Source organism: Giraffa tippelskirchi, chromosome 2 (assembly GCF_054371585.1).
Source record: "Giraffa tippelskirchi isolate mGirTip1 chromosome 2, T2T-mGirTip1v1.2.pri, whole genome shotgun sequence".
Classification (NCBI taxonomy): domain Eukaryota; kingdom Metazoa; phylum Chordata; class Mammalia; order Artiodactyla; family Giraffidae; genus Giraffa; species Giraffa tippelskirchi.
In genome coordinates, this window is record NC_137276.1 from 56,151,505 (window position 1) to 56,163,330 (window position 11,826).

At 47.7% G+C, this 11,826-nt stretch overlaps 1 protein-coding gene and 1 long non-coding RNA gene across 2 annotated transcripts in view; both read right to left on the reverse strand.

Annotated features, from left to right (window-relative positions):
* The window catches only part of NRG3 (neuregulin 3), a 1,196,705-nt gene extending 1,191,291 nt beyond the window's left edge, over positions 1-5,414 (reverse strand). Inside the window, exon 1 of the mRNA XM_081563517.1 lies at positions 4,577-5,414. Coding sequence (XP_081419643.1) covers positions 4,577-5,414 — 838 coding nt within the window. The remainder of the gene's footprint in view (positions 1-4,576) is intronic.
* Positions 342-4,452, reverse strand: LOC145535166 (uncharacterized). Its single transcript, XR_014075327.1, has 2 exons — positions 4,214-4,452; positions 342-1,297 (listed from the first exon to the last, which is right to left on the reverse strand). It is a non-coding gene; the product is annotated as an uncharacterized LOC145535166 (long non-coding RNA).
* Positions 5,415-11,826: the final 6,412 nt, after the last annotated feature.

Consider the following 11,826-nt stretch of genomic DNA (forward strand, 5'->3'; position numbering starts at 1 on the left):
TTCAGGGCCAGCTTTCATGTTCCATTTTCTACACCTCAGATAGAATATTCAGATATGTTTGGCACTGGATATGAGAGGTTAGGCGGAAAGAATTTCTACATAAGAAGGTAGATGAAAATCATCCTTCTTTTCATTGTGGTGTGTAGATGAGGAGGAGCTGAGAAAGCATGTCAGAGAGGAAGAGCGAGCTTGTTCCTCTAAACACTAGACCTCCTAGGATGGCACTGCTTTCCAACTAGGCACCAACACTTGACAATGGCTTAACCTGGATGTAGAAACATTGGTTGCTTTACCAATCAAAAGTAAAGAGAGAAGCTGCCACACACCAGCTTGTTTTGAAGTTTTTGTTTTTCTTTCTGACAAACATGTAGATCCACACTGTGTTTAAAAAAAAAAAAAAAAGGCTATCCGGGAAATCGCACAGACAAGAGATGTCTGCATTCACCAATCAAGCATGCAAAAGGAACCCTCTTTAGCACTCCCAACCTCTTCTGTCTCAGTCATGAGGAACGGAGGAGGAAGACTGAAACCACAGCCTTAAGGCACTGAGACCAGATTAAAAATGGTTCTAAAAAGAACCTTACCGATTCTATGCCCACACCCCTGTCTCCCTCTTTTTTTCCTGTTAGGACCATGAAGCACAACATAAGTGTCTGAAGAGTAAAATGTACAGCATAATTGACTAAAGCAGAAAAGTCTCATAATCCTGTATTAAGGCCAGAGGAAATCAAAATGTACTCAAGCTGCAACATGTGCTCATAAAAAACCTCTCAATTGGATTTCATAAGAAATATTGATCTCAAACTCTGAATCCTCTCACTGTGGTTACCCCATATGGTTGGGGTGAATCCTTTCTATGCTGGAATTCCTTTAATGGCCCCAATTCATGTGGATAAAAGACAACATAGGAGTAACTTTAAACAAATTATACCTGAGGCTGCTTATAAAGCAACTCAGAGTACTCTTGCTGAAAGACTGAAGATGTTTAAAAAGAATAAATAAGAAAACTGTCAATGTTATCAATGGAATGCTCCAAAATGATGTTTGAGTAAAGTCTGATTTAAATACACTTGGTTATACTAAAACTGTCATCCTTCCATGTTTAAACATCAATGATAAACTTTACATTTACTTCTCTACTAAATATACTATTCAAGATTTGTGATCTTACTCACTGGAATTAGCTATATATCTTCCAAATATGACCCAAAGAATAATCCATTAAAAGTAGTTGTCTTTAGCACTTGAATTTAGCCAAGATCTGGTCTTCTGTTAAACATCTGTTAAAGGGTGTTTTCTGTTGAGTAAAACAACAATCCACATTTGCACTGACAACATTCTACACACACGTATGCATTTCAAGTGTGAAAATACAATTCAATTGTGCCCAAAAAGGATGTTTATACACTGGTCAAAATTACTGTCTCTCTACTGTCTGCAGTAAACCTCCCTTTGGACTAAAAAAATTTCAAACTAACCCTACACTTACAGCTGCAAAGACATTTTGTAGGAAATAATCTCTTAGAGGCAGTATGTTCAAGGTATTTGTTTTTAAAGCATCTGAAGGAAAAGAAAGTCCTGGGAATCCAAGAGACCCCAGCAACATAGAAGAATGTTTTGGTCTGGCTCAAGTTCTCAATGTTGGAGAATGGGAAGAGTTCACTTCCAAGCCCCTCTCCTCCTCCACCTTGCAAGTTCAAGCTTTCTTGGTTGTTAATCCTAAGAAAATCAGAAACAGTCTCCTAAACTGGGCCTTTCCATAGCAAATATAACTTTTGCTTACAAAACTCCTATTACTCATTTGCAAGTGTGTTTATTCTAGAGTGAACCAGTCTCTTCCACTCCAAAGAGCTACACTGCCCTTACAGACAGGATCCTTCTGATTGACCTAAGATGAACACAAAGACTCATTTTATACAAGCCTTGTGTTCAATTCAAAAGCATAGACCCTGGCAATTTCAGAATTTGTGAGACAGTCTCAAGAAAAAAAAAGCATCACTGTCAGCTGTCTTCGGGGGCTACAATACAACCCATGACTTTCATTTGAAAAAAAAAGCAAAGAAAAAGCATCTACTGAAGTCTAAAGGTAGGAGCTAGAAAAAAAGGGGACTTTCTCTCCTGGGAACTTTGGTGACATAATCAAAACAAGTGAAAAATATTAATGCAAGATATTCAGGCCATTCTTCAGCAGTGTTGATGATCCCTCAAATGAAACCTTTATTTCCTTTTGTTAATCACCCCGCAATCTTGTACTCAAAAAATAATTAAATTATCCTTTTTCTTTAAATTACCATACAACCTGCCTATTTAAACTCATCTTTTATGGAAACTACATAATCTTCCTTTCATTTCCCTTGTTGATACAGACAAAGCAGGTCAGTTTCTGCTGGATTTCCATACTTGTAAATCCCTTAATTCAACTCTTTGCTGGAGGTTTAAAAAAGACCAGGAGCTGAACCTCAGATACACATATAACAAATACTGCTTATATGTCTAAGTGAACATTGACACCATTTACAGGTTCCCCCCTCCCTTTTCCTTAGGGCTGAGAGCCCTGTCAATAATCATTATTTATTAAACACACTGCCATTCCTTTCTACTGAATGTAGGAAGGGAGCGTGGAGGGGTAGAAATAATTACCTTGGGCTTTTCTTTAAAGACCTCCAGAATGGAAAGCAAGGAAATCAATTGAGAAAGAACATGAAATATCCCCTGTATGCAACCCTCCCCCGACATACACACAAAAATGAGAAGTATACCCATACTCCATTATTTATATCAACTGCATCAAAAGAAGAGACAAAAAAAAAAAAAAACCTGGGGTCTCCAGGATAAACGCGTCTATTTTCAATCCACTGAATGTTCACACATACACTTGCACGTCCTTTACCCATCCACCAAACTCAAGCAGCTAGATTTGCTGAGAGAAGCCTCTACACACCTCCTGAGAAAATGTGCTCTCAAAAATGACTGCTTCAGCCAAAGGAGAGAGAAGCAGCAAGTTACCGGCTTGCCTGCCATTCTGCTTTGTGGCAGATTCTCTTCCTTCCCCTCTCCTCCCTGTCTCCCAATTTATCTTTTTAGCCTATTTTTTTCCCAAAGCAGAGTAAAAACATCAGGAATGTCTCTCCTTGGACTTTATCCTCAACGAATCCAAAAAAAGTTTCAAAGGTTAAATACCACCCCAGGTAAAACCATAGGTCAGGGAAATGAAATTTCCCAGATGACTGGAAGCTTGGTATTCCTACTCAAGAGTTAATGATGAGCACTCTTACTTTTCCTCCAGATGCTGTGGCTCAAAACAGAAACACAATATAAGGAAGGCACAGCCAGGCAGTTTTGGGAAAAATGCCTTGCCTAGAACTTGAACTGGCAGGCTGGGGGGGTTTGTCCTAAATAACCTTCACAGGTTGCACAAACTGTTCTCAGATCCTGATCCACAGTCAGGTTAAGAGGCTGCCTAAAATTTCCTTAGAATAAGAAGGAGGTGGAGTAGTGGGAGAGTGGTGGGAAGTCAATTAGTCATCTGAAACATTTAAAAAGATACAGAGGAAATACACACCTCCCAGAGAGGCAGAAAGCTCTCATGCCTGGGGTAACTGACCAGTGCTGGCAGCAACTGAGACAAGGCTGAAGAAGCTATATTCAAAGAGTGACCTGTTTCAAAGGAGTTGGATTTTCTCATCCTTGAGTGCAGGGAACTCTGTCCCATTTTGCCTAAATTTTTCAGGCATAAGGGAGGGGAGACGAGGTTCACACCCCACCTTTGGGAAACGAACAAAGCAAATGCTTGGCAGAGCTGAAAAGACTCCTCCTCCCAGAGAGAAGGCAGCTCCGCAGGGCTCCCTTCATAATTCCCCTTAGTTAACTCACTCTCGGCAGACAGAATCCTTTTCTACACCTTGGAACGTCCACGGGCAGGGTAGGCGGTTATCAGTTTAGCCCTCCGCCATGGATCGCCTCCTTTCCCTACCTCCCACAATGGCTTCTAATTAACCCTTCCTGGTCCCTGCCCGGGTCAGGGCTGCTGGAAGTATCTACAGCTTCACTGTACCAACATCTCCATCAAATGACCACACACAACCCCCAGCCCACCCCCACACGGGCACAACTTCCCTCTGCGGTTTAAAGTCGGTCAGTGCCACTGCTTCCTACATGCCGGGAAAGGGCTCCGTCCTTTGGGGAAGGCCCTCCGTCCCTCCCTAGCTCTCACCAGGAGCTGGATCCCAGAACTCGACAGCAGGTCTGCAGTGAAGAGGGATCGCACTGGCTTTAACCCCTTGAAGGGAATTAGTTCTCATCTGGGACCCAGTGAAGTAGGGCCCGTGGAGCCTGGCTGACAATCTCCCTCTGCTTCATTCCACCTTTTCCCCTCACAGGGCAAAAGGACGGCACCTTTTTCCTCTCCTGTGGCCAGTTTTAATTCTCTCACTCTATGTTCCAATCCGGGGCGGGGGCGGGGGCGGGGGCGGGGGGGAGGGGGATGAAGGATGCTAGAAGCGGCGAGGGAAAAAGACAGCAGGAGGGCAGAATGGAAACTCAGTAGTAAATCAGAGTTCAGACAGTGTTTACTTACGAAATTTGGGGCTGGTGCTAGTTTCTGGCGTGGTGGTGGTGGTGGTAGAGGAGGAGGACGAGGAGGAAGAGGAGGAGGCAGCATCTTGAAAAGGAGACAGAGTCCAGGAGGGAGTAGAATCGTGAAGGTAGGAGGAGGTAGCGTATGCCGCAGTGGGCCAGGAGGGCATGGCCTGGGTACTGGGGGTTCCTGGCACCGGGGGTCGGGAGCCCAGAGTGCTGCTACTAAAGAAAGGGGCTGTCGTGGACAAGACCGTCGGGGGGACCGCAGTGTTCCGTGCCGTGGTGGAGCGCGGGCTGGCCCGGATGGGCACCCGGTGCCCGGGGAAGCGAGTGGGAGCCCGCGTGATGGTAGTCAGGCGGGTGCTAATCCGGTTGGGCGTCCTGGAAGAGGCGGCACCGCCGGCGAAGGGGGTTGCGGGGGACGTGGTGGAGGTGGTCGTGGTGGTGGTCTCCATGGCCTTGGGGAAGGAGCTGGGCTTGGAAAGGAAGAAGGGGTCCTGGCCCATCCCCTTGGAGTCCACCAGGTCGGTGGGCACGTATTCTTTGACGGAGCCCACCACGATCCATTTGAGCAGCATGAGGCTCAGCCCCAGGCCGATGAAGCCGATGAACAGAGGCACCACGCACAGCCACGTCTGCTGCCGGTTCCACACGATGCAGTCGCTACAGCGTAACTCCCGGGGGGGTTCGGCCGCCCCTTCGCCGCCGCCGTCCGGGCCCCCGCCCGCCGCCGCCGCCGCCGCCGCCGCCGCAGCCGCCGCGGTGCCCTCCTCGGCCGAGGCGGCGGCTGCCGAAGCGGCTCCAGGTGGCGAGGCAGCGGCCGCCCCTTCACTCATCCTAGGAGCCGGTCTTCACCTTCGCCCCCCCGAGGGCCGCGCCAGAGGCATGGGGCCGCGCGGGCCGGGCGCGGGCGCGGGCTCCGGCGGCGGCGGCGGGCTCGGGCGCAGGCAGCGGCCGCGGCGGCCGCATGCAAATCGGCTCCCTGCCCCCACGCCCCTCCCCCCGAGAGGCGGGCGGCGGGCGGGGAGGAGAGGAGAGGGGGAGGGGACGCGGGCCTGGGAGGGGGCGGCGAGGAGCGCGGAAGAGGGGCGAGACGGGCCCCCGGCACCGCCGGCCGGTCAGGGAGCGGCGGGGCGCGTCTGCTGCCCGCCAAGCGGCCTCCTGCGCGCCGGGGCCCCGCGTCTGCTGCTGCTGTTGCTGCTGCTGCTGCCCGCCGCCTGCAAGCGCTCCAGCCGCGCCAGCATCCTCCGGGCGCCGCACCCGGCCCGCTCCCCCGGGCGCCCGCCCGTGCCGCCTCTGGGCCTCGCGCCGCCTTCAGGGGCCGAGCCGGCCGCCCGCGGCACACCGGGCGCTGGAGAGCCGCATTCCGACACAGGGGGCCGGCCTGGCCGCCGCCGCACGCCTGGCCCGCCGCGCCGCGTTCCTCGGCGGCTGCTCCGCGAGTCCGGGCGGCAAGGTGCACCTGTTCTTCAGCCGGCCCGCAGCCAACCCTCGGCCAGCACTGTCTGTGAGAGACCAATCCGAGCACAGCGCGGAGGGCGAGCGGCCGGGCTCGCCTCGCTCCCGCCGCCTGCGGCTCGGCGTCGGCGCCGCTGCCCAAGAGAGTCAAACTCCAGCGAGCTGCGCCGCCGCGAGCCCGGGGCTGGGGACGCACTGGGCGCCCGCGGAGCGTGCTGTCCGACCCGCCGCGGAGGGAACCCCGTCAGCCCGCAGAAGATTCGAAGCACTGCCCGGCGCCCCTGCCCGTTCACACTCCCAAGTGGGAGACGCGAAACGGAAGACCCCGTCGGGGATCCCGGGAAACAGGGACCCGGGGCAGGAGGCGACTCCAGGCGGGCGCTGGCAGGCAGGCGGGTGCGGTGTGCGCGAAGCCGCGGCGGACGGGCTGGGCTTCAGGCAGAGTAGCGCCTCCCACCAACACCCAATGGTGGTTTCTTAACGGGTACAAGATAAATAAATGATCCAAGCAAACCCCGACTTGGAAGTGGCAAAAGCAGCTCCCGACCCGCGGATTGTGAGCCCCTCTCCTTGCGGATGCAGTGGGGTCAGAGCCTGACGCTGCGGGGCGAGAGAGCGAGGGTGTGTGTGTGCGTGGGAGGGTGTCTGTGCGCTTCTCTGCGTGAAGGCGGGCGCTGCTAGATGCAGAGCCCTTTCCCTCCGACTTCCTAAAAGAGATGCTGGTGAAACAGACCTGTGTGCAGTTATACCTGGCAGATCCCTCGTAGCCGATTTGTGATAACTTACCTTTTAAAATATTGTCTAAATGTAGATGTACGGGCAAGTGCACACGTCACAGGACAACTGATTGTGAAAGGTAACATTTTAAACGATTCGAGTTGGTATACAAAATTCTTTCTTTTCTCTTCCTTTGGATAGAGAGGCACCTGTGTACCTGTGTCTCGAGCAGTGTGGGACCAGCCTAAGAAAGAGGGATGAGGGGGTAGAGAGCCAGCATTAGCATCGTTATGCTGATGGTGCAAAACCTCTCTAGTCATCTCTTCCCAGATTTCCTGGTCTAAAGTGGAAACCGGAAAGATGTTTACAAGCTCCAAGACAGAGAGGTTGAGGATGGCAGCCTCCCAATACACCTCCCTGCACTGTATGATTGGCGCTGATGATGAAAACAGCGTTCTCTTGGCTTGTAATAGTTTCCCCAAAGATGAAGTTTTCCAGGTATCCATTTTATTCACAGGTGGAGAGCCGAACAGTACAGTGAAAAGACTGCAAGAAGAGGATACATTGAAACAGGAAGCCCCTGGGATTTAGTGCCTACCAGAATATTTTGAACAGATACGGTTAGTAAATTACTTTTGATGGCAGTAATGCGGCTGTCACCTCTTCCAGCTATAACGTTAAGATTTTCCCCATAGGAAAGCTTTTGATTTTTAGTTTGATAGAACATGCCCTAATCCAGTAGTGCTGAGTTAGTTACAAAAACTGCAAGTGGAAAAAAAAACAAAAAACAAAGAAACCACAAGCCCTTGAATCTATATTCGTTCATTTTTCCATCAGTGAGTACTATTAATACAGTTTTATATTATGTAAAATGTAGGTATTATAGTTTCATATCCTAGGGGAGAAAAACAGAGGCCCAGGGCGACTTTATTGCTTACAGGGAGCAGAGCTCATATTTGAGTCCCTGTCTTCAGAGCCTGAGTGTGAAGCTCTTTGTCCAGCATTGTACAAATGCAAGGCACAGTTCTCTTAAGTGAAAATTGGCCCAGTCTCTACCATCTGTGGGTGCTGGGAAGTTACGGGCCAATCTTTCCTGTGTCGCAAGTGAAAGTTAGCTTTCACACAAATATTGTGAAATTATAACAGGTGCTGCTGTTGAGTATGTAAGACTGAAAATTACTTTTCCAAAACAGTACTAATTCATTGGTCCCCCATTATTCCTATGGCCCTTGCATTCTTCCTTCCCCACTGAAATAAATCTAGTGTACAAAAAGGATGTTGTAATGCTGCTGTGGGGCAAATGCTCCCCTGAAATTGCATTTACACAAAACTCCCCCCATGTTGTCTCAATGCTCCCCAATGCCTTCTTCATCTACCTCTCAAACTCCCTCCACTTCTCATTTCCACTTGGCTTTAACAGCTTATTCACGGTTCCCTGTTCAGCTCATTTTCTCCCAGCTCCCAAGCCTCTGCACTTGACTACCCATTAGCTTCTCTCATGGTGAACATCATCACTAGTAGAAGAAGGTAAAGAAAAAAAAGAAGTGCATTACTTTGATAGCCTTGTACTGGGGACCAGGTTGTATCAGCCCGTCTAAAAATCTCTGGCTGGTACAATCATCATTAACTTGCAGTTTCACTATGAGGCTCCCTGGTAGCAGGTGGTAAGCACTAGAACTAGAATTGGGGGCAGAGGGTTCCATAGCTGAGTCAAGGACAAGTGGTAGACACTCTCACTGCCAGTGAGGAGCCAGCTGCTCAGTCCCATGGTAGGGTGGAGTCTCAGTCTGATGACTCACAGCTCCCTGAAGCAGAACTCTGGCCAACGAGTTTCACACTCAGGCTCTGAAGACAGGGACTAAAGTATGAGCTCTGCTCCCTGTAAGCAATAAAGTCACCCTGGGCCTCTTGTTTTTCTCACCTAGGATATTAAACTATAATACGTATATTCTACATAATATAAAATTGTATAGCTAAATGTATTAATACTACTCACTGATGGCATCTTTTCAGCATGACTTTTAAAATACACTAGAAGCCAGCTTTATTCAGTTCAGTTCAGTTCAGTCGCTCAGTCGTGTCCAACTCTTTGCAACCCCATGAATTGCAGCACGCCAGTTCTCCCTATCCATCACCAACTCCCGGAGTCTACCCAAACCCAAGTCCATTGAGTCGGTGATGCCATCCAACCATCTCATCCTCTGCCATCCCCTTCTCCTCCTGCCCCCAATCCTTCCCAGCATTAGGGTCTTTTCCAATGAGTCAACTCTTCCCATGAGGTGGCCAAAATATTGGAGTTTCAGCTTCAACATCAGTCCTTCCAATGAACACCCAGGACTGATCTCCTTTAGGATGGACTGGTTGGATCTCCTTGCAGTCCAAGGGACTCTCAAGAATCTTCACCAACACCACGGTTCAAAAGCATCAATTCTTCGGTGCTCAGCTTTCTTCACCATCCAACTCTCACATGCATACATGACTACTGGAAAAACCATAGCCTTGACAAGACAGACCTTTGTTGGCAGAGTAGTGTCTCTGCTTTTCAATATGATATCTAGGCTTGTCATAACCTTCCTTCCAAGGAGTAAGCGTCTTTTAATTTCATGGCTGCAATCACCATCAGCAGTGATTTTGGAGCCCCCCAAAATATTAATATGTATTAAATTATCACGTAGTCTAAATAAAGCCTTTCCAAATTTACTATATGGTCCTCAATCAAAATACAGATTATAGAGACTTCCCTGGTAGTCCAGTGATTAAGAATCTGCCTTCCGATGCAGAGCACATGAGTTCGATCCCTGGTCAGGGAACTAACATCCCACATGCCACAGGGCAACTAAGCCCTCAAGCCACAACTACTGAGCCTGTACATGTGCTCCAGCTCTAGAACCTGTGCTCTACAATAAAGAGCCTGCACCCACTGCCAGTGAAGACTCAAAGTAACCACAATAAAATAATTTTTTTAATAAACAGGAAAAACATAATACAGATTACAACTCTGAAGGCACATTCTTGTTCTTCTGATATAATTATCTGAAAATTATGCCTCCTATGGTTTTTAATACTGAAGCTAATTATTTAGCAAAGATAGCTGTCATGACTTATTAGGGAAGAGTAACCCATACTTCTCCATACTTTTCTTGGGTATCTCTACCTCCTATGGAGAGGGATGTAGATTTTCCTAACAAATGGGCATAGTATAACTCAGCCTCTGCTAATCTGTATAGCTGCCTGAATATGATCTCCTTCTAGATGTCTCCTGTCTGATACACCAACACATTAAACTCAGAATTTCTAACAATGATTTAAAGCATTTCTGAACTACATTTCTGTTAAACTACAATTTCTCCCTTCAGTGGCATCAATATCTTGTGGTTCAGACGGTAAAGTGTCTACCTGCAATGCGGGAGACCCAGGTTCGATCCCTGGGTCAGAAAGATCCCCTGGAGAAGGAAATGGCAACCCACACCAGTACTCTTGCCTGGAAAATTCCATGGACAGAGGAGCCTGGTGGGCTACAGTCCATGGGGTCGCAAAGAGTCCGACTGAGCGACTTAACCTTCTTTCTTCTTTCAAGTTCAATTAGTCATCATCATTAACAACACAATATGACTGTCCTGGGTTTCCTTCTCTGTAAATTCTTTGGCAACGGCCCATCCTTAGAACCACAAGACTGGAAGTTATTTTGATGGCCAAATACCTCCAGTGGGTCATGCCTCAAAATATCCCAGGCCAGCAGTCATAGAATTTAGTCTGAACTCTAGAGAAGGTGCCACTTTGTGCTCCAGAGAAGACCACAGGCTACAGACAGTATACAAGTACAGAGTAATTTTAAAAATCTTTGGGTTGAATGAAAAACCTGCCTTCCCATGCTATTTGTTGTTCTGTCACTTAGTTGTGTTCAACTCTTTGCAACCCCATGCACTAGAGCACCCCAGGCTTCCCTGTCCTTCACTATCAGAGTTTGATCAAATTCATGTCCATTGAGTCAGTGATGCTATCTAACCATCTCTTCCTCTGCCACCCTCCTCTCCTCTTGCCTTCAATCTTTCCTAGCATCAGGGTCTTTGCCAATGAGTCAGCTCTTCACATCAGGTGGCCAAATTATTAGAGCTTCAGCATCAGTCCTTCCAATGAATATTCAGGGTTGATTTCCTTTAGGATTGACTAGTTTGATCTTCTTGCAGTCCAAGAGACTCTCCAGAGTCTTCTCCAGCACCACAATTCGAAAGCATCAGTTCTTCAGCACTCAACCTTCCTTATGGTCCAACTCTCACATCCGCGCATGACTACTGGTAAAACCATAGCTTTGACTACACAGACTTTTGTCAGCAAAGTGATGTCCTGCCATACTCACACCCTTTCTTCTTAGCTCATTCATGATATAAATCTTGCAGGAACTATGTGCCAGGCATGGAAGATGCAACAAAAAACAAAACAAAGCTCCCTGGCTTCATGGAACTTATATTTTAGTGGAAGAGACTGACAATAAACAAAATAGATACATTATATACCCTATCAAAAAGTGAGAAGTGCTGTTTGATATGTTGGTATGATTACACAGAACATCTCTTCTCCAATCCCAACATTCCCAATCCATTTACCATCCTCTCAGGCCAAGACAAGTTTACACTCTTAGGAGTAACAGGGTCCTCTTTTATTAGCTGTGCGTTCCCTGGATAAATGTATTTACTACAGATCCGTCTGGCTTATAGAATCATAATATTCTTCATAATATCCACTGGAATCATGTGTAGGCAATGTGATATCTCAAGATGTTTCATGAAGTAAACACTTTACAAAGGGTTAGTGTGGTTAACCTTCTTCCCATGATTTCATGTCCCTTATTCTCTCTTACTTTAGTCTACTCCTGTTATTATAATGATACCCACTCCATAGTATATAATTATGGTCTTTTTAAAAAGAGAAGCAGAGTGTTTTCTTCATAGTTCTCAGCAAATAACCTTATTTATTTATTGTGTGTGCTTTATGTCTCAAACATAGGATGCATTCACAATGTATTGGAAAAATTACCTGGAGGAAGTGTGCATTCACAGTGTTTTGATTCCAAGG